This window comes from Acomys minous (assembly GCF_964271855.1).
Source record: "Acomys minous genome assembly, chromosome: 8".
Taxonomy (NCBI): Eukaryota; Metazoa; Chordata; class Mammalia; order Rodentia; family Muridae; genus Acomys; species Acomys minous.
Genome location: NC_140489.1, coordinates 56315234 through 56335966, shown reverse-complemented (window position 1 = coordinate 56335966; position 20733 = coordinate 56315234). Strand labels below are relative to the sequence as shown.

The following is a 20733-nucleotide window of genomic DNA, read 5'->3' as shown; positions in this document are numbered from 1 at the left end:
TCCCAGCACTTGGGAGGCAATGACAGGAGGACCCCTGTGAGTTCAAGGCCAGCCTGGTCTACAAAGAGAGGTTCAGGACAATCAGGGCTACACAAAGACACCCTGTCTCGAAAAACAAAAGCAAACAAAAAAGTTTATACATATTTAAGGTGTGTAAATAATGATTTGACATATTTATTGTGAGATGATTAGTACAATCAGGTTAATTAATGTATGACCACATGTTAATTTGTGGGTACATGGAGAAGACTTGAGGTGTACTGTTAGCAAATTCAAAGGATACATTATCAGTGTATTATAATCTTTGCTACATGTGTACTAGATGGCCAGAATTAACCAGAATCTGTACTCTTTAACCAGAATCTTTTTTTATTCCCACAATGACGTACTTTTAAAAACCCACTTGGAAAAACAAAACAAAACAAAACCCACTTGGAACTTTCCTCAAGCAACTGCTGCTAACTGATCCTTGCTCCGAGTGGTGTTTCACCTAGGAGTACAGTTAAGAGTGGAAAGGTATAATTAAGTTAGCTGAGCTATCTGTAGAAGCATCACTATTTTGATATATGAAAAAATCCACTTAAAACTGAAATCCATATAGAAAGAAATGTCAACATTCTACCAAAGCAAATGTCTTAATTTTAACATACTTTCAAAAGGATATTGAAAAAAAAAAAGGCTTAACCATTATCACCCATTGGCTGGGTTTTTTTTTTTTATTAATGGCAGCATTAAATTTATGAAGAGGTTGACAAATAACAAGATTGTATTTGAAAGTTCTGTATAAGAGTCAGAAGATGGTTTTTACAGTCTGAGTTTGATCTTTTGGACTCAGGGTGTTCTACACATTCACTGTGGCAGGCGCATACACACACAGTAAACATAAGGTTTTATATAAAATGTTGCATTTAGTAACTATAAAGGAAATGCAAATGTTACAGGCTATTGGGGTGGGGGGTGGGGCGGGAGCAGGAGGCCCAATTCTTCCTAGTGTGTATCACTATGCTTCTATGCTATTTTCTGCCAGAATGTGAAAAAGGGCTAGGAAGCAATGGGAGGGTAGTCGGGTCCCTGCATATTTTTCATGTTTGTATGCTACTCCAGGAAGACAATTCTTATTTGCTTCCTAGAGAGCCACTGTAATTCATGTTACAAGTTTAAGCAAGCTTATTTCTGCATCATATTCAACCACAAACACACTGTCCTTTAGAGCCCCACCCTATTGGTTCCCTAAATTCTCTATTTCCAGGATGGTGGAAGATATGGAAAGATGACTTTATTCTGCTGTTCCTGTCTTTTTGGAAGTGCTGGGGATGGAACCCAGGGCATTTTCACATGAGAGGGGAAAACCTTATCATTAAGTTGTATTCTTAGACATGTAAAACAAGCAGTTTAGGTCACTATATTGAAACTATTCAATATATATATTTTAAAGACTATCTTATTTGTCTAAAACCGATTAAGTTAAAAACAGCTGAGACTTATTTTTAAGGGAAAATCAGTATTAGGTAACCTGTTCTTTTTTGGCTGCTCCCCTCCCTCCCTCCCCCTAAGACTATACAGATTTTTCTGTGTAGCCATGGCTGTCCTGGAAGCTTTGTAGACCAGGCTGGCCTCGAAGTCAGAGATTAGCCTGCTGGGACGCTGTCAAGTCCCATTCTTGACCAAGAAGAGCGTGTGTTGAAGCAGCAGGACCAGGACTGGGAGTTGAGTCCTTCAGGTCAGCACGTCACTCTTCACCTGGGTGCCAATCACAGTTGCTGACAGTCTTTTCCTTTTCATATGCATGGGTACATTTGTTTGTAATTTTTTCCGTACACAAACATGCTGAGTCACTCAAAGGCATCAGATGTGTCTAAGAAATAAGGATTCAAAAGACTCTAGACAACTCCAAGAGGAATCAGTGTCTAAAGAGTCAGCACCCAAAACAATCAAGATGGGAAAAAGAAAGAAGCTGTTTTCTTTTCCCTTGTATAAAGGCTGTTGATCTCAGGGACCAAGAACGGAGAGAACATTAAGACAGCAGTAGCTAATCAAGTGCTTACCAGTGGCAATAATTCCTGCATCTAATAAAGGAATTTTAAAAAATAAGAAGCACCTTAAAGTTTGCAGTATTAATAATGTATACTAAATGAACACTACAGTGGGATTTTGTTAACCAGTCTTTTTTTTCCTTTTTCTTTTTGAGATCATGTCTCATGTAGAATGCACCCCAAGCTCTTCAAACTCACTATTCAATAGCAGGTGGCTATAGTGGTTTGAAAAAGAAAAGGCTCCTATGTTTGAGTACTTGGTCTCAGGTGTTAAAACTCTTTGGGAAGGATTAGGAGATGTGGCCTGTCATTGAGGTGGGTGTGGTAGTTTGAATGAAAATGGCCCCATAGCTCATATATTTGAATTCTTATTCATCAGTTCGTAGACTCTTCGGAAAGATTAGTGGGTGTGGCCTTGTTGGGGAAGTTTTGCTGCTGGAAATGGGCTTTGAAGTTCAAAATCCTATGGCAAGCCAAGTCTATCCCCTGGCTCCCAGCCTCACCCTGCTGCCTTAGGATCGGGATGTCAAGCTCTCACCTTGAGCACTACGCCTACCTGCATCCTGCCATTCTCCCTACATAATGGACTAAGCCTCTGAGACTGTAAGCAATCCCCCAACTAAACGCTTTCCTTTATAGGAGTTGCCTTGATCGTGGTGTTTCTTCACAGCAACAGAACAATGACTAAGACGGGGCTGGGGGGTGGAGCTTTGAGGTCTCAAAAGAGCTGTGCAGTGCTCAGCTCTGTCCTCTACTTGTGGATCAAGATGTGAGTGCTCAGATGTTTCTGCTGCCATGGTTTCCCTCCACCACCATGAATTTTAACCCCCTGAAACTGCAAACCCAATTAGACACTTCTTTTATAAGATGCCTTGATGATGTTTTGTCACAGCAACGGAAAGGTAACAACATTGACCTTGAACTTCTCAAGAGCTGGGATTATAGGAGTGTGTCATAGTACTTGTACTGTTTTTAAGCTTGCCTTTTTTTAAAAGTGAAAAAAATTTAAAACTACACAGCCTAAGAGTTTTATTTAAACATTGATACTTTTTGTGTTTTGTATAAAATACATCATAATGGTCACTTTTTAATGCTTTATTCATTGATTAAAAGAATATACATTTAACATAAACCATACAACATCAGTCATCAGGTCAAACATTCAGCTGGTTTCCTTACAGTTTCTGTCAGGAGTTATTTTTGTCTGATCACATATACAAGATAAAATCTCACCACATCTGGCATTTACACACACTGTGCCAGTGGATTCACACTACTGATGTACATATAAAATCCGCATGGTATGTGCTCACTGGAGACAAAACAGTGCACACCTGTCAAAAGGTCATTTAATATAAGATGGTAAAACCATTTGTAAAACATATAAACTTTTTCCATAAATAGAATCATATCTGGACATCTGTTGCATAAATTGTGTTTCCAAAGCTTACAATAGAGCAGCCAGGTCTCAGCACTGCTGGGCACCCACGTTGGCTACTTACTTTATTATTGCAGACTGTCCTTAACATTAAATGCACAACATTCGTACCATTTAAAACTTGGGTCAGGTGGAAGTCTCACAGAGACCACGTCTGTACCGCGGTTGCCCTGAAACAGTTAAATTGGCTTTTAAAGCCTCTCAGATATAACAAGGTTTTAAAACATACTTCATGGAATGTTCTTCATGTATCATAGCAGCTCATACCTGTGATGGAACAAGCTTTTGGTTTTTCCTTTCTTTCCTTTACATTCACTATTCACAGTGAAACAGGTGCATTTTTTTTTCTTTTTTTCTTTTTTTTTTTGTTTTGTTTTTTCAGAGTTCTGAGGTTGCTGACTGAGCCACAGCACAGCTGTGTACCACAGGTCGAAATTCGACCTTAAATATTACAATCTAGCAGTATCTGGCTGACCAAAGCTGGCCAGCCCCTGCCAGCATGTGGGCACTTCTTCATGTAAATCTATTCTTTGGCAGCTGACACGCGCGCTGACAGAGAGAATCCAGTGACTTGTTAGGGATTTCACGACCAATGTTGGTTTGCAAGCCTGTGCGTTTACAGTTCTGTGCTTTGACTTAGCCTCAGAGGTTTCCCTGGAATATGGTTTCTTTCTTCCTCTACTGTTTTGAAATCTGGGCTAGAGAAGCTAACTTGAATGTAACATATGAAAAAAATCATGTCAGATACAGTTTAAAAAATCCAGCAATTTGAGTGTTCATGTTTATGTAAATGCATTTTAAGGGATTAAGCAATGTCTAACTTATGCTATATGAAATTCAGAATGGTAATTGGCAATATCAATTATTATATAGGTAATGAATGTTAAACTCAGCTTTCTGTTAAAGACAACTCATTTGGGATACTATCTTCCCTTCTATTTCAAACCAAAATCAATGAGATGCTATCAGAATACATAGATGCAGTGCATTGCATACAAATCCACCAGGCTATGGATATTTATTTATATATATATATACGTATAAAAATATTTGGCTCCTGAGCTCTGGATTCTGACAAACAAAGAATAAAAATGTCAAAAAGGCAGAGTAACTCAGTGAAAAACAAAGTTAGCCAGTAACCTCAGATGACCATTGGCTGTATGTCCTTAAGGTTTGGTAACAATGCCATTAACCGTGAAAGCCCTATACAGTGTCACTTTGAACTTCTAAAACCAATACCCGACTACGTTCTTTGATCAAGAAGTAGAATATACATTTATAATTCTATAAAGCTAATACTGATTAAACACAGCACAAAAGGATTAGTTTACACTACTGAAAAAAAAAAAACATAATGGGACCCTACTTGCATATGTAGCCACAGGAATTATACATTAAAAAAAGCTAAACGTCTTCACTGAAGCTTTGCATCTCTCTGTAAAAATGACGATTTGGTTCAGTGAAGACACTGAGTGATTCAATGTCCAAGACTGCATGCCAAGGTTGACCAAGGCCCAGGGATACCTGCTCAATAAGGTTATGTACTGGATCCACATCCTGGTCGGCTAGTTCACCTTGGTCAAAGTCAATGCTTTCTTCGGTGACTTCAAGCACTTTTAGGTCAGAGCCACGAAGACGAGCAATGGCAATGAGGTTGTGTGCCCACACGGTGTAACCTTAAAGATAAGCAGAAGGCAACGCTGTCATTCTCCTGTTTTATTTTGTCTCTGACAAGTTAGTCTGTTCCTCAGTAGGTGCTTCTTGAGAAGCTTCAAATTTGTATTTACCATGTTGGTCCTTTCCCCTTCTAACACATTAAGAATAAAAGAAATACGACTACCTAGGAGTCTGATAAACAGCATACAGTAGTGAGCTGGTAAGTGGTATATAATCTGATTCTGGTATTTCATTCAGCAAAACAAAAGACATTTAAAGTTTATAAATACATTTTTAACTTTGGATAATGTATCACAAGGAACAAATTTTATTTCCTATATAGGTCTCTATTAAGAATATATAGTAACCTGTAATTTTTCATTATAAAAAATCATTCCCTATGGTGTCTCACAGTGCATAGTCTCAAGTTCACGACACTTGAAACTTTGAAGGTAACTTGTTCACTATCAGAAGTCATAGAAACCACAGGAATACTTCAGAACAGAGGTCACCTCTGGGAAAGGATAAGGGGGACAGAAGATGGACAAACTTTACTTGAAAGAAGAAAAAAACTTTAAAAGGGCTGGTTTAAATTAACTTTTAAATAACCTGGCACTTGCTGATTCCTTTCCCTCCCCCCCCCCCATACATTTTTGGGTGTATTATGTAAGTGTGCATGCATGTGTGTGTATTTGCAAGTGGATGCACATGTACATGCCTGCCTGTGGAGGCCCCAAGACAACGCTGGGTGTCTTCCCTGGGTGCTCTCCAATTTCTTTGTTGAGGCAGGATCTTGAAATGGAACCAGAGCTCGCCTGGCTAGTCTAGAGCCAGCTCGACCCAGGGATGCTCTCTGCCTGAGTACAGGGTTTGAGGGGGCCACTGGCTGTTATGTGAGTTCTGGGCATCTGAACTCTGGTCCCACATTTGCACAGTAAGGACTCAATCCATTGAACCATTCCAACAACCCCTTATTACTTTTAATATGGATCTGTTTCTTGCTACTACCTGTAATATATGGCCCAATTATGAAGACAGACTCTAAAAGTACAACAACAGGCTAAGAAAATAGTTTCAAAAACAATGTAAGAGTTAGCATACAGAGCTTAAGATATTCTTTGCGTGCCTTATTATTATTTTAAAATAAGGTCTTGTTCTATAGTTCAGGCTGGCCTAGAACTCACTTATGCAGTCCAGGCTGGCCTCTCAAACTAATGACAATCCTACCTCAGTCTCTCAAGAGGTAAGATTATGATGTGTGACACCATGCCTGGTGCCTTTTTTTTGTAACTGTCTTTGAAGTAAATTGTTACCTTAATTCATCAGAATAGCAACTCCACTCAAATGAGACTAGTTCACAAACTAAGATGAATGGCTAAGAAATAACATGTACCTAACCAATAGATTATTTCAAGAATATAGTAAATACATTAAAATTAGAATCTGAAGGATGGGGCTGTAAATATAAAAGCCTTGTTTCCCCCCCTTCTGTACTAAGCACTTTGGCATCTTCTGACTGGAATGAACATATTCACAGCAGGTAGACATACACCTGTTTTCTTAGCCATGGCAGAAAAAGTGGGGTGCTCAGACAGAGCACTCGGGGTTGAGATATGACTTTCTACTTGTGATATATTTAGGAGCATAAAATACTTTAGGCATGATGTCAGTATCAAGTTATAGTGAACAAGACCACATACCATGAATTGCCAAAAGAGTGAGTTTTGTGCACCTCCATGCTAATAAAACCAAGGGATCTTCATTTCGGTTGTCACTAAGATCTGGAAAACCGGACGTGTCAATCACATCATTCATCAATATAAAATGGGTGAGGAACTTGTCGTACTGCCTGGATATAAGATCAACAATAGCCCCTGAGACACAAGTGACGTAGCTATCAAAGTGAACCCTCTCAAGTGGTATACTGGGTTTCAGAATCTTTAGCATGTCTTCACCTTTGACATCAAAAGCCATTAGATAGACCCGAAGGCTGGAGCTCTTTCGTGACAGGGCTTTCCAGTGCTCATCATTTGGCATGTTGTCTAATGACTTGTGCATCACTGAAACATTGTGGACCAGAAGAGACAGTCGCTGCAAAGGCACATGGTTGCTATCGGTTAAGACTCTCGCCATCTCAGCTGTAAAGTCACAGAAATCCAGGGCAAGTGAACGCAGATTTACAAACCGCTCTAGTTCAACTGCAGTGATGAGAGTGCTGTTGCCAGGAATGTTGTTGTCCAGTAAACTCAGGTGCTCCATGGTGTTGGCAATTGAGTTAGACAGAGACGACAGGGATGTTGGGGTCACTATTTCCAGCATAAACCCACAGGACAGCCATTTTAGTTGCCTACTATTGCTCAGTATTTCTTCAAACAGCTGCTGAATTCTACAAGGAAATTATCAGAATTTTGTCACTAGCACTCAGCTCTAAATCCTTTAATGGTGACTTTAAAAATGGGCAACATGACATTCAATGTTGAGATACATTTCTCTCAATAATTAATTTCTATCTAACCTACAAATGCAATTAAAATTCACATTATAATATAATAAGATACATTAAACATGTAGGAATGTTTCTCATCTTAGGATAATAGCATTTTTCAAACTAACATTATGGAATTAAAGACTGATGACATAGGACTTATTTTATAACAAAGGCAAGTGAAAAACAACACCTTTAAATAGCAGTAAGGGACTGTGCACAAGAGAACTTTCTTCTGCAGATTATCCAGGTTCATTTCCCAGCATCCACATAGTGGCTCACAACATCTTTAACTCTAGTTCCAGAAGATATGACTCCCTCTTCTGACCTTTGTGGAAACCAGACACACATGTGTTGCATATATACACATTCAGGCAAAACACTCAAACACATAAAGTAAAATATTAAGAATTAATTCAGCAAGAAGTACCCAGCAAGCTATATAGTTTATCCTAAAAGACTTATGCCACGAAGTGTCACATAACCACCACTAAAATGCTGGGTTAAAATGCTTCTAGGAGTCATACTGTACCTCCTGCTCTGTGTGAGTGAGTGAGTGTGTGTGTGTGTGTGTGTGTGTGTGTGTGTGTGTGTGTGTGTATAAGAGAGAGGGAGACACACAAACAGTCTCTCAATCAAACCAGAGCTTGCTAAAAGGGCCCGGTCTCCTCTGGTCACCTTGCTCTAGGGATCCCTGGTCTCCAGGCCTTCCAAGGTTAGAATTCTAGGTAGTCTGCCATGTCCGTGCATGGTTCACATGAGGCCCTTCACAGTTGTGGGTTAAGTGCTTAACTGCCAAGCCCATATATTCTCTTTAGAAAACAGAAATCATCATTCTTGATTGTGTCCTGTGACTTTTCAGAAAGGAGCTAGACTTATTATCACCATAAGCCCCGTAAAGCTTACTGCAGAACTTACTGCTTAATCTTCTTGCCGTCAGGGTCTACCCTGCTGAGGTACGCGCTGGACAAATTTCCTTGCTGCTGTACAACACTTATATCTCCAAAAAGACTAAACTTCTGGAGGTTCCTACAGGAGAAAATGGTTAAAATGATTATCTAAATGCTTTAACCACTGTGGAAAACAGTGACTGAACTGGAACTCTGAACTCACAGGTCTTAGGTACAAATGAGTGACATTGGGAACAGAGCACTTTAACTTATAAAAATGTCAATCATAAGAACTTCTCAAATAAGCTGGTAGTGGTAGCACACACCTTTAATTCCAGCACTAGGGAGGCAAAAGTAAGGCTGTGAGTTCAAAGCTAATCCCAGGACAACCACCAGATCTATTACATGGGGAAACACTGTCTCAAGAAAGGGAGGGAAGGAGGAAAGGAAGCAAGCAAACAGACATCTAAAAAAGGAATGGCCCCATAGTAAAACATTTGACTACTTGGTCACTGGGGAGTGGAGCTACTTGACAAGGAGAGGTGTGGCCTTGTTGGAGGAAGTGCGTTACTGGGAGTGGGCTTTGGGGCATTAAAAGCTCAAGCCAAGTCCAGTTTCTCTCTTCCGGCTGCCTGCTGATGCAGAGACAGAACTTTTAGCCATCTCCAGCACTACGTCTTCTTGTGTTCTGCCATTCTTCCCACCATAATGATGATGGGCTAACCCTCTGAACTGGAAGCAAATCCCAATGAACTGCTCTCCTTTATAAGAGTTGTGGTCACAGTGTCTTCACAGCAGTACAAACCCTAAAACACTAGGTAACTTAGCTGAAAAATGGGGCATTTCCCCAAAGTTATTTTCTGTAAGAAATACACTTCAAGTAAAATATAAAGAAAACCTTCCCCAGTTTTGTGACCAAACATTTAGATAAGCCAAAGCATATTAAAACAAAACAAAACAAAAAACCTCTATGTTTTGAGGAGAGTCTACTGGGTGTGGGTCCCAGCACCCACATGGTGATTCACAATTGCCTGTAACTCCAATTACAGGCTAGCCAACACCCTCTTCTGGACTGCAGGTACCGAATGTACATGGTGCATAAACATACATGAAGACAAAGCCCCACACACGCAACAGAAAGAGATCTAAAAGAAAACCTAAAACAGCTTAAAATGGGAGATCGGATATTTGCACAGCAATGCACACAGATGCTGGGGAGGGACCTGCACTAGTTTATTTGTGGTGCTGTGGTAGTGAGTCATCTTACGAGAGGTATTATAGTCAAACTTCACCTTCAATAGCAGTAGTAGCCACTGCATTTTTATATCCACAAGCCCCAAAGGTCGTATCTTTCTACCAAGCAAGTGACAACTCTGAGAATCAGAGTGGGTCCAGGGAACTGCTTATGTATGGGATACTAATTCATAGACGTGTGAGTCTATGTGGAGGAACTGTGCTCCATCACAGAGGGCTGTGGAGGACCCTTACAGCTGGGCATGACTGAGCACTTAAGTGTCTGTGCCCTGAACTGCCAACACAGACAGCCTTGGCCCTGCTGCTTTCTATGTTTTCAAGGCCTAAGAGACAAGTGGTAGAAACTCAGCTGCTTTGCTGTTACCATTCCATGCCTATGCCCACACTAGCACAGAGCCTTTGGTATGAGAAGGCATTTACCACAGCTGATGCCTGTCTAATTATCTTTCTTTTCTTCCTTTCTTTCCTTCTCTCCCTCCCCTCTCCCTTTCTTGAGATAGGTTCTATGTAGCCCTGGCTGTCTTAGAGTTTGATATGTATGCCAGGCTGGCCTTGAACTCACAGAGATCTATCTATCTTTGCCTCCAAGTGCTGGGATTAGAGGCATTGCTGTAACTGGCCTTCATATTTTACAAAAAATTTCTATGCTTTAAAATTTCTGGCCTGCTTCTGAACTACTGTTATTATGTCTACTTTAATTTCCTCCGAGTAGTAATGGGGACTGAGACCTCAAGAGAAATCTTCCACTAAGACCCCAATGCAAAAGCTATAGATGCCAACAAATGTGCACATTTGTAGTGTAGAAACAAAAGACATATATAAAGGCAACATGAATGCTGTAAAAGTTCACTCCTCACTAAATGAACCAAATGATACTGAAATGGCTGAGATTTAAGGAATTAAAACACTTGGTTTTTGTTTTTGTTTTTTAAGATGTAAGGATTTTCATTTCATATTCGTTAGTTACAAAGAATTTGCACTAAAAGTCCTATGAAATATCAATATAAATTTTCTTGTTCAAAACTCAAACACACAAAAACTCACAACAATTTGACACAAATGAGTTTCTGAAATATTAGCTTTGCATATTCATTTTAGGACATACAATGTATTTTTAATAAACATTCTTATTTTTTACATATATATTTATATTATTATTATACATATATACAATAAACTACTTATAGCAAGAAGAACCATGACACAATCAGGAATTATACAAATGTTAAATTCTTAGTGTTTTGGCTATTTGTATCTGACAGCCTTGAAGAAAACATCTTTCCTATCTTAAAACACTTAGTTTTAAAAATGATCAAGACTAAAAAGACTCAAACAGGTGTAAGGAAGTTATTTCAAGACTAGGATGAAAATTTCAACAACTTGTATAGCATGGAAACTTTAGAAATGAAATAGCTCAACAAAAGCCAAAACAAAACAAATCTGACCCAGTGGATGGCACACCTTATAGTCCTAGGGCACAGCATACTAGATTGAGCAGAAGAAGAAAGAATACCAGGGATTAAAGCAAGGTCGAGATTTTACCTCATTCAGATATCAGTAAAGAAAATGTCATTATGGCTATGACCCTCAAGAACTGTAGGATATGATCCAAAGACCAGTGCTGTTTAACAATCCTTGAAATAGAAGGTGCTGAAATACAAACCAAAGGCATTAGGGAAACAAACAATGTCCCCCCCCCCCAAATTCATATTCAATGAAATTAGAGCAGAAAATTCCCCCTAATACAGAGCAAGTTGTAGTCATCCAAGATTAGTAAGCATCTAGAACTCCAAACATGACCAGAAAAGAATCTCTCAAAGTAAAAAATTCAGAATGAAGAAAAGAATATTCAAAACTGCCAAAAGAGCCAAGTTACTTAAAAAGGCAAACCTATCAGCATTACTTTAGCTCTCAGAAGAAACGCAAAGGCCAACACAGAATAGGATGATGTGCTTCAAGCCTTGACAGTAAATAACCACAAGCCAAGGTTTCTCTAGCTAGCAATGTTATTTGTTATCCCTTAAATGGATGGATTAAACAGACTCCAGGATAAGCATAAATTAAGCAATTCCTGCCCTCTCAGACAGCACTACAAAAACAAACAAACAAATAAACCAAACCAAAACCACAAGATTACTACTATGCACAGATGAGAAAGAATGCCACAATTATAAGAACTAAGAATAAACTTCACAAACCAGGTGTGGTGGCATACAACTTTAATCCCAGCACTCGGGAGGCAGAGGCAGGTGGATGGATATGAGTTTGAGACCAGCCTGGTCTACAAAGTGATTCCAGGACAGCCAAGGCTACACAGAGAGACCCTGTCTCGAAAAACAAAAACAACAATAACAACAACAACAACAACAAAACTTCACAAAAAGAAATGAGCATAGAATAGGAAAGAATCAAACATTTTTCTAGTCAGTAAGCCAGCAAACCTTTAAAATTAGTAAGGAAGAAAGAAAAGTCAACCAGGAAATAACCAACTACAACCAAATTCTCAATAAGAACCATAAACGTATGATCTGCAGTCTCTAAAAGCCAACTTCTCGGTAGTAACTCAACATGATCTTAAATCTCCAAATAAAAGACACAGCTTGGCTTAAATGGATTAAAGATAAGATCTGAGGTGTGAGAAAGCTCAGGTGGTACACTGCTTGTATGCAGGCCTGACCTCATAAGGCAGGGTGGAAAGAACCAACTCCTTCACATGTGTGCTATAACTCACATGCTGTGCCATACATTTTGTGCATGCATACATACAAATAATAATAATAACTATATCCATAAACCTTTAATTAGTCCTTAGCAAACACTAATCTTTTTACCACCTCCACAGTTCTGCCTATTGTAGAATTTTATACAATTGAAATAATCTCATATACAGCCTTTTCAGATTGTTTTATTTAGCAATATACTTCGAGGCTTTCACGTCTTTAATATCTCATACTTTTTAGCACTGAATGATAATTTATTATCTAGATTACCAGTTTGTTTATTGATTCACTTATGAAGGGCATACTGATTACTTCCGAGTTTTGGCAATCATTAATACAGCTGCTATAAATATCCCTATGAAGGTGCGTGCACACACATTTTCAGTGTACATGAGTATATACCAAAAGGATATACAGGATATCACATGACTTTGTATGGTTTTTAAAGAAAATGTCTTCTCTTCCTGAAAGTCAGTTTTTATTAGTGTAATTACATAATGAATTTTTATGACATTTTATACATTTACATAGTATGTTTTGATCATATTCACTCCCACTATCCTTTTCTTTTTCCCTTTCCACTCACATGATTCTCTTCCACGTCCCAACTAATTCCCCCTGTAGAGCCCAGGAGCCCGCCTGGAGCAAGTGTGAGGTCTAGGCATGTCAAAACTCCAAAAATCTCATCTAGAGATTGGCAAGAGTACGACTCCTCCTCCCTGCCCTGGGCCTGCATGTCTGTTGAAGTGGTCATGTAGCCTAGCATAGGTTAGAGTTTAAATTTCCTCTTTCCCTAAGGTCATGTCTAGTAAGCATGTGCAATTCCTCTTCATGCAAATAAGGCATTCCCAGCACCTTCGCCCTAGGCAATGATGTACATTCACCCTGAAAGCCTCTACCCACTCCCCTGCCTCCCTCTCCCTCTAGTTCCACCTGTCATAATCACAAACGATACCCCCTCGCCCTTTTTGAACTCAATGAGTTTCATTAAGATTGCTTTCAGGAACATGACTGAAGGGTTGTTCAGAGTGGAGGAGTTGTTTAGAGTTGTACGGGCACCGGAATAGTGGCAACTATTACAGGCACATAAACCCTCATGGTGAGATGGTGTCCAGGAGTTCCCCTTCCATGACAAAAGGCTGACAGGTCCAGAGCATGGGCAGAGTACCAGAAAGTGTAACACTCAAGTAAATGCCCCTCTGTCCTCCAGTTACCTTTAATCCATCATAAATCCTCAAGGAAGGAGCCTTGCCAGCTCCTCCCTCATTTATGACTTGTCCCTAAAATTTTTGCTGAAGACTTTTTTTTGTTCTTGTAATACTGTTGTGGAGGTTTGAATGAGCTCTCCCCTCCCCCACAGGATCATGTATTTTTGGGCTTAGTCCTAGCTGATGAACTGTTTGAGAAGGATTAGGAAGAGCGTTGCCAGAGATGGGCTTTGAGGTTTCAAAAACTGAAGCCAGGTCCAGTGTCTCTCTACATGCTCTCTGTGTATCCGGATATAAAACTCTCAGCTACCTCTCCAGCACCATGCATACCGCCTGCCTGCCATGATGATAATGAACTAACCCTCTCAAACTGTAAGCAAGCTCCAATTAAATACCTTTAAAAACAAATAAGAGTTGCCTTGGCCATTGTATCTTTTCACAGGAATAAATGAATATGACAATCTCCTATAAGCTCCATCATTCTTCCCGTCTGCCTCTCAGAGATTTTCCTGAAATGACTGAGTTATTATTTTGCCCTGGTTATCACTCTTTCCAGATAAAAATCCTGTCAGGTTGAGGCCATGAACTGCTCCGTGTACTTGGAGTGTTATTTGCTCTGAGACACACAGGCAACTCTAGCCACTCACAATACAGCTCTAAATGCCTCTCCAAAGAGGTCTTTATGTGCCACTCTGTCTACTACTGCAACTTCAGCCATGGTGTGGTGTGTACAGTGGGTGCTCATCTGCATGTGCATGCACACTGAGGCCAGGAGGATGCTGGATGTCTTCTTCTACTATCTTGTGTCTTTCACTGAACAGTAAGCTCATCTTTTCCGCTAGGCAGGCCGGCCTGTGAGTTCCCAGGATCTCCATGTTCCTGCCCCCAGTGAGGAGGCCACATGATGTTGAGGATTTTAACTCAGGTCCTCAAGCTTCTGCAGCAGATGCTCCTCTCATGAAGCCGTCTCCCCAGCTCCCAGGCTGTGTGTGTGTAACAGGGCCTGGTGTATACTATTTCTTAGTGCTCACAACATGACTCCTTACCTGTGTATGTCAAATAACAAGACCAAATCTAAGATTTACTAATTGACCTTTTGATGAAATAGTGCTGAAATTTGGATACGGATTATTCTCAAAGTCCATAGCTAAAATAGGCCTGAGCAATTCTGGAGGGTGGAAAATTTAAAAAATGGGATAGGTCTAAAAGCAAGAGGGTAATTGAACAAGCTGAAACCTTCAAAATTGTAAGCAAAAACTATTATTTTTGATAGGGTCTATTTATGTCGCCCAGGCTGTCTTGGAACTCACTATATAGAGCATGAAGGCCTCAAACTCACAGAGCTCCTCCTGCCTCTACTTCCTAAGTGCTGGGATGAAAGGTGCACACCATCAAACCTGGCAACTCTTCTTTTTAGCAGTTAATTTAGTTGAAGCATATACTATATGAATAAAAAAGGATAATGATGTAACCATAAAATGGCCTGTCTACAAACTAGTAAGGAGAGGCAAATCCTAGAATTATAAAGAAGAAAAACCACCCCCATACATAACTTTGCTGGCCTGGTGTAACAAACCTTTAAAAAAAAAATACTACCCTTATATGACGCTTATATGAAATTTGTAGAGCGGAAAGATAAGCATCAATTTAATGGTATCAACATGTTCACATCTACTGCTAAAGAAGTGCACTTGCCTACAACAAATGAGATTCATGGAACGCTCCAGAAAAAAGTATTTTTAATAGGTGAGCCTGTTATATAGTATCTCAAAAAAAATTTTTTTTTTTAACGTTTGGACTTATTTATTATCTATTTAGGTGTTTCGAGACAGGGTTTCTGTGTAGCCCTGGCAGTCCTGGACTCGCTTTGTAGACCAGGTTAGCCTTGAACTCAGAGATCCGACTGCCTCTGCCTCCCAAGCGTTAGGATTAAAGATGTGCACCACCACGCCCGGCTTATTATCTCAAATCTTACTGGTAACTTTAAGGTTTTCATTCTTCCTAAGTATCTCAAAACTAAGTACTTAATTTAACACCTTGGCTGAAAGCTACAAATATATTTCTGAACTTGTTTTGAATGTGGATGAATTTCTTCAAGAGCCATGGCAGAAGAAGTTCAACTCAGTTAACACACATTTTAAGTTGTGGTACACACATTTAACCCCCAGCAGTTGGAAGCCAAAAGTAGGTAGATCTCTGAGTTTGAGTCCAGCCTGGTAGAGATAGAGAGACAGAGAGGGAGAGGGGAGGGAGGGAGAAAACCAAGGAACAAACCAAAATATTTTAATGAGCTCTTACTGCATCTTTAGACAAGGCAGGAACTCTTGCCTTCTGTAGAGAAAAGATTTCTGAAACCCTGTGTTTTACCTTTGTTGATTATCATCTGTAGCTAACATATATGATACCAGTATGGCAGCCATATTCACTGTGCCAGTATGTAATTCAAATCAAGAAAAACTGCCAGTTATTCTCTCAGAAGATCAATAACCTGATTATACCCCACAACTCTAGGTTGAGGTTTTAGTTCTTTTCCTGTGGGGTATGAACACATCTGGAACAAAAGAAAAATAACTATGAATTGTGTAAAGCAGTTCAGCACAAGGCTTGGAAGCAGAATGTCTGACACAGTATGATTCATACTCTGCTTTCTGCTTAAAATATGGCAGAAATCACAAAGCCAAGAGCATTATAAAATGTAAAGAATGTATGTTTATACTTCTCATTAGTTATTAAATTTTGGCATATAAGAAGCACGGGTTCAGTCCCCATTATCATTAAATTGGGAGTGGTAACACACACCTGTGCTTTAACACTAGGAAAATACTTGGTTTGAAAATGAACAAAAAACTACTAAGTGACACTGTTAATACACTATTTTAGGTTTGTAGTTATAATCACAAAATCACAAACGTCACTAAAAGTTAAGAAAAAAAGTTTTAAAAAGTCACAGGCTTCACTAAAGTTAGTGAATAAGAAACTTAAGTTTAAAATGCTTTTAAGTTATTAAAGCTTTAAGGAAAAGTCTCATTTATATTTGTAACATTTGAATACTTATAGTATCAAGAGTATTTAGACACTTCCAAAAATAAAGATGGCATTAACTTATTTCCAAATATATAAACATAACTTTTTTTTTTTTGAAAGAAAGGGACCAGTGTATCCCACCCTAGCCTTAAACTAACTATAGTCAAGGCTGACCTTGAATTCTGGATCCTTCTGCTTCTTCCAAGTGCTGAAAAACAAGTCTGTGCTACCACACCCAATTTAAGTGGTGCTGGGGACTGAGCCCAGGGCTTTCTGTAGAAAAGTGCTAGAAAGCCTAGCGTGGTGGCAAACACCTTTAATCTCAGCACTTGGGAGGCAAAGGCAGGAGATCACTGTGAGTTGGAGGCCAGCCTGGTCTACAAAGCGAGTCCAGACAGCTACCCAGAGAAATTTTGTCTTGGAAAAACAAACAAACAAACAAACAAACAAACAGTGCTAGAAAAGCTCTTATCACCTAAGCTACACTCCAGTCCAACATGATTAAGTTATAAAATAAAATAAAATACAATAAAATAAAAGCATTAATACAAATAATGCACATACATATGGTAAATATGCTATCAAACCACCACAGTGTAGTGTTCCATTACTACAGCAGATGAAAGAAAAAACCTTACAATCATGGATAACCGACGGCTGTTAGCAGAGAAGTGATAGTGGACCCAGGACAGGCACATGTGGACTCACAAACAAGTACATCAGGACAAAAACTTAAGTGGTAAGGGTGAAAAAGAGAAGGAAAGACAAACTATAGGACACTACTATTGTGTATATATGCTATAGATCCACCTAGAAATTATTAATATACCTAAAAGAACTACGCACTGTGAGTTGTTTTTACTTGAATCAAAGGCACTTACCACCCCCTGACTGTGTTGTTTTTTCTTTGCAGGGCGAGTTGATTTCAGAACAAATCAGCTGGTTCCCAGCTACATTCAACTCTGAGCGAAAACCTCCAATATCTGATTAAGAATATTTTTAGCCTTAGTAGTCTATCTTGACAAATAAAGTCAAAGCAAGGAAATAGAATGGATTAATGTGAAAAGCTTAGAAATCAGTCAGAGCCCTGGAATAATGGAGTCATGTTCCCATAAACATTTTTTTTTATATTGTTTTGCTTGAGACAGAAATTCACAAAACCCAGGCTGGCTTTGAACTTGTCATGCAGCACAAAATGACCTTGAACTCCTGATCTCCCTGCTTTTTTAGCTCCCAAGGACTGGGATTCCAGATCTGTATCATGCCTGGCTTCCACACACAACACAATGCTGTAACACCTACAGTCTAACCTATAACAGGCAGGGTCTCTCTGGGTAGCCCTGGCTGTCCTGGAACTTTCTGTAGACCAGGCTGGCCTCGAACTCACAGAGATCCCTCTGCCTCCCCAAGTGCTGAGATTAAAGGCATGTGCCACTACTGCCCTGCTTAATCTCTGGATTTAAACACAGATTATGAAAAAAACCATAATCTATACATAGACATAGCATTAACCACAACCATACTTAAAATAAAGATGATGGGATATTAATTGTGAAAGGAAGGGCACTGCTCTTAGAAACAGTGTCATACAGCAATGTGCACATCACTTGACCTATTAAGGACCCGCTTTTGGTCTGTAAAGTGGACAATATTTTCTGCCCTGACCGCTCTGATTACAACTATGTAAGGGTCTCTCTCTCTCTCTCTCTCTCTCTCTCTCTCTCTCTCTCTCTCTCTCTCTCTCTCTCAACTTTCTCCCAAATTAAGAGTTGTTGTAAGAATGGAATAAATATCCAGATACAGAAAACATAAATATGGTTTGAAGGACACTAGACTTTCATGGGACAATAGAGAAATATTGATTAGGATATGGAGTGTGCCCTGGAGTCTGAATATGGGTTATAAGCTATGTGGAATTATAGTAAAGACCTAATGCAAAATGAGTTTCATACTTAGCCCTCACAGACTCTGGCCAACTTCTTTACCCCACCCCAAATTATATGGCGTTACTTTTGTGTGAATCATTGGGAATAAGTTCAGTCTGTTTTCTCCCCCAATAATTTTTAACAAGCTTTCCTCCCATTCTTTGAACCTGGCCTAGCCTAATAAAGCTATTTCAGGTAAGAAAAGAACTGTTAAGGAATTCTTACAGGCTAAGTCTTGTTATCATGAACACCAGGAGAAATCATGGACACCTCCTCACTAAGAATTATCTATCACCAAAGGTCAAACTCAGAATCGGAAAACCGTCTTGTTTTCTTACTCGTAACTCATAACTCTCCTACGCATAAAATAAGAATCACATTCCTGGCCATGAGATAGAGCTACCGGTAGCTCTATCTCAGGGCCAAGAACGGATGAATGAAACCATGCCTGGGAGGCGCAGAAACGGTGTTTGATAAAGCGTCGCTCAGTTATCGCCTCTTGTCTCCAGAAACATCCGGGTCAGGACGGAGAGCTGCACCTACACAAGGCCACGCCGAGGCATCCCACGGGATCTTAGCAAGGGGAAGGGGAGACCCTCGAGGCTCCCACGCAAGCCTACCTGTTGTTCCGGATGCTGAGCAGCACGCACAACACCAGCTCCAAGTAGATGCGCAGCACTTCCAGCCAGCGGGAGGACAGCTGCAGGGCCTCTCCTTCCTCCCCTCCGGTGCCCGTGTCGGCTCCGCCGCCGCTGCAGTCGCCCGGGCCGCCGCCTCCGCTCAGGTAATTCTCCGCGGCGAACTCAACCCGCAGCTCCCGCACGAACCAGCCGCACTTGCGCATGAGGAACTCCAGCCGCGGCTGCTCCGCCGGCGAGATGCGGAGGCAGATGCGGAGCTGGGGCCACAGCGCCGGGTAGAAGAGGCACTCCCGCCAGTGCGAGCAGGAGGCCGAGGCCCGCAGCCGGTCGGGCGGCGGCAGGAAGGAGAAGATGTGCACGATGAGTTCGCTGGGCAGCGACGCGGCGCCGGCCGCCTGCCCGCACAGAGCCATCCGGCCCCGCCGCCGGCCGCTCGCCTCCGGCCGCCCGCGCACTCTTCGCAGCAGGCCCCGCAGCCGGCGCAGCTGCCGCAGCCGCAGCCGCCGCCGCCACCGCACCACCCGGGCGGCCCCGGCTCGGGTTCGCGCTCCCGGCGGTCGGGGCTGCGGCACTGACAAGAACAACAACATCAATGACAAGGAAGAAGGGGGCGGAACCGTCGTGCTCCTCGGCGGAACCAAGTGCAGCGTGAGTGGCGGAGAGGGGGGGAAAAGCTTAGGCGGGGAGACCTTGCGCGCCGCCAGCCGCCGGCTTTCCGTACCGCACGCCAGTGCTCCCGGACCGGCCCAGTCAACAACCTCAAAACCCTCGCTCGAACGGACCCAGGGCCCGGAGGCGGCCGCGCTGCCTCGGAGGAAACGGTGGCTCTACCCGTACCCGGCCGCGGAGGCTCGGTAGTGGTAGAGACTGGGCTTGACGTCAGCGGCGACGGGCGGAGCCTGGCGCGGCTGTGAGCGACTTCCGGAACCGGGGAGCTCCTGGTTGCCTGGATCGCGCGGCACGTGATCCAGGACGCCGGCAGGATAGGGGGCGGGGCTAGTGGCGCGAGGGCGGGGCCACGCACGGCGTCCCTCGCGGGATAGGCCCGGCCCCTGCAGCGTGCTCATGGCGGAACTCGGGCGTGCGGCGCGAAGTCCCGACGCTTTCTCATTCGCTGGGCTGAGGTTGCGGCCCCCCGAGGCCCCGCAGGCAGCGGCGTCTTTCTACAACCTTCTTGCTCAGAGTAGGGCGAAATAGGCTACTGAGAGCCGGGTGGAGGCAGCTCGAGGACTTTTCTCTTCCGATTGGCAGAGGCCTCTCACGCCCCAATGCGGAACGAGTGACGACAGCGCCACCCTTCGTATTTAGAGGCAGGAAAAAAGTGACTAAGGATTTTTATTTTTATTTTTTTAGAGCTGGTACCCAGACTTAAAGGCTCTCTGAACCCTTGTCTGTAAAAGTTCTGTGTAATTAGCATGTTTTATTAATAGCTAATCATTACTTAGTGGTAACAACAGCA

The 20733-nt window shown here is 41.5% G+C and overlaps 1 protein-coding gene across 3 annotated transcripts; it reads right to left on the bottom strand.

Moving 5' to 3' along the window:
- Positions 1–376: 376 nt before the first annotated feature.
- On the bottom strand, positions 377–20190 carry FBXO33 (F-box protein 33). 3 transcript variants are annotated; one of them, XM_084791375.1, is made up of 5 exons: positions 19254–20189; positions 8531–8641; positions 6828–7513; positions 4996–5147; positions 377–490 (listed from the first exon to the last, which is right to left on the bottom strand). In XM_084791375.1, the coding sequence occupies exons 1-5, from the start codon at positions 19862–19864 to the stop codon at positions 392–394; spliced, it is 1659 nt and encodes a 552-aa protein (XP_084647501.1). In that variant the 5' UTR covers positions 19865–20189; the 3' UTR covers positions 377–391. The 3 variants fall into 3 exon arrangements, with proteins under 3 accessions (XP_084647501.1, XP_084647502.1, XP_084647500.1); XM_084791376.1 differs by lacking the exon at positions 377–490 and having other exon boundaries at positions 3114–5147; positions 7083–7513; positions 19254–20190; XM_084791374.1 differs by lacking the exon at positions 377–490 and having other exon boundaries at positions 3114–5147; positions 19254–20185.
- Between the last annotated feature and the right edge of the window lie 543 nt (positions 20191–20733).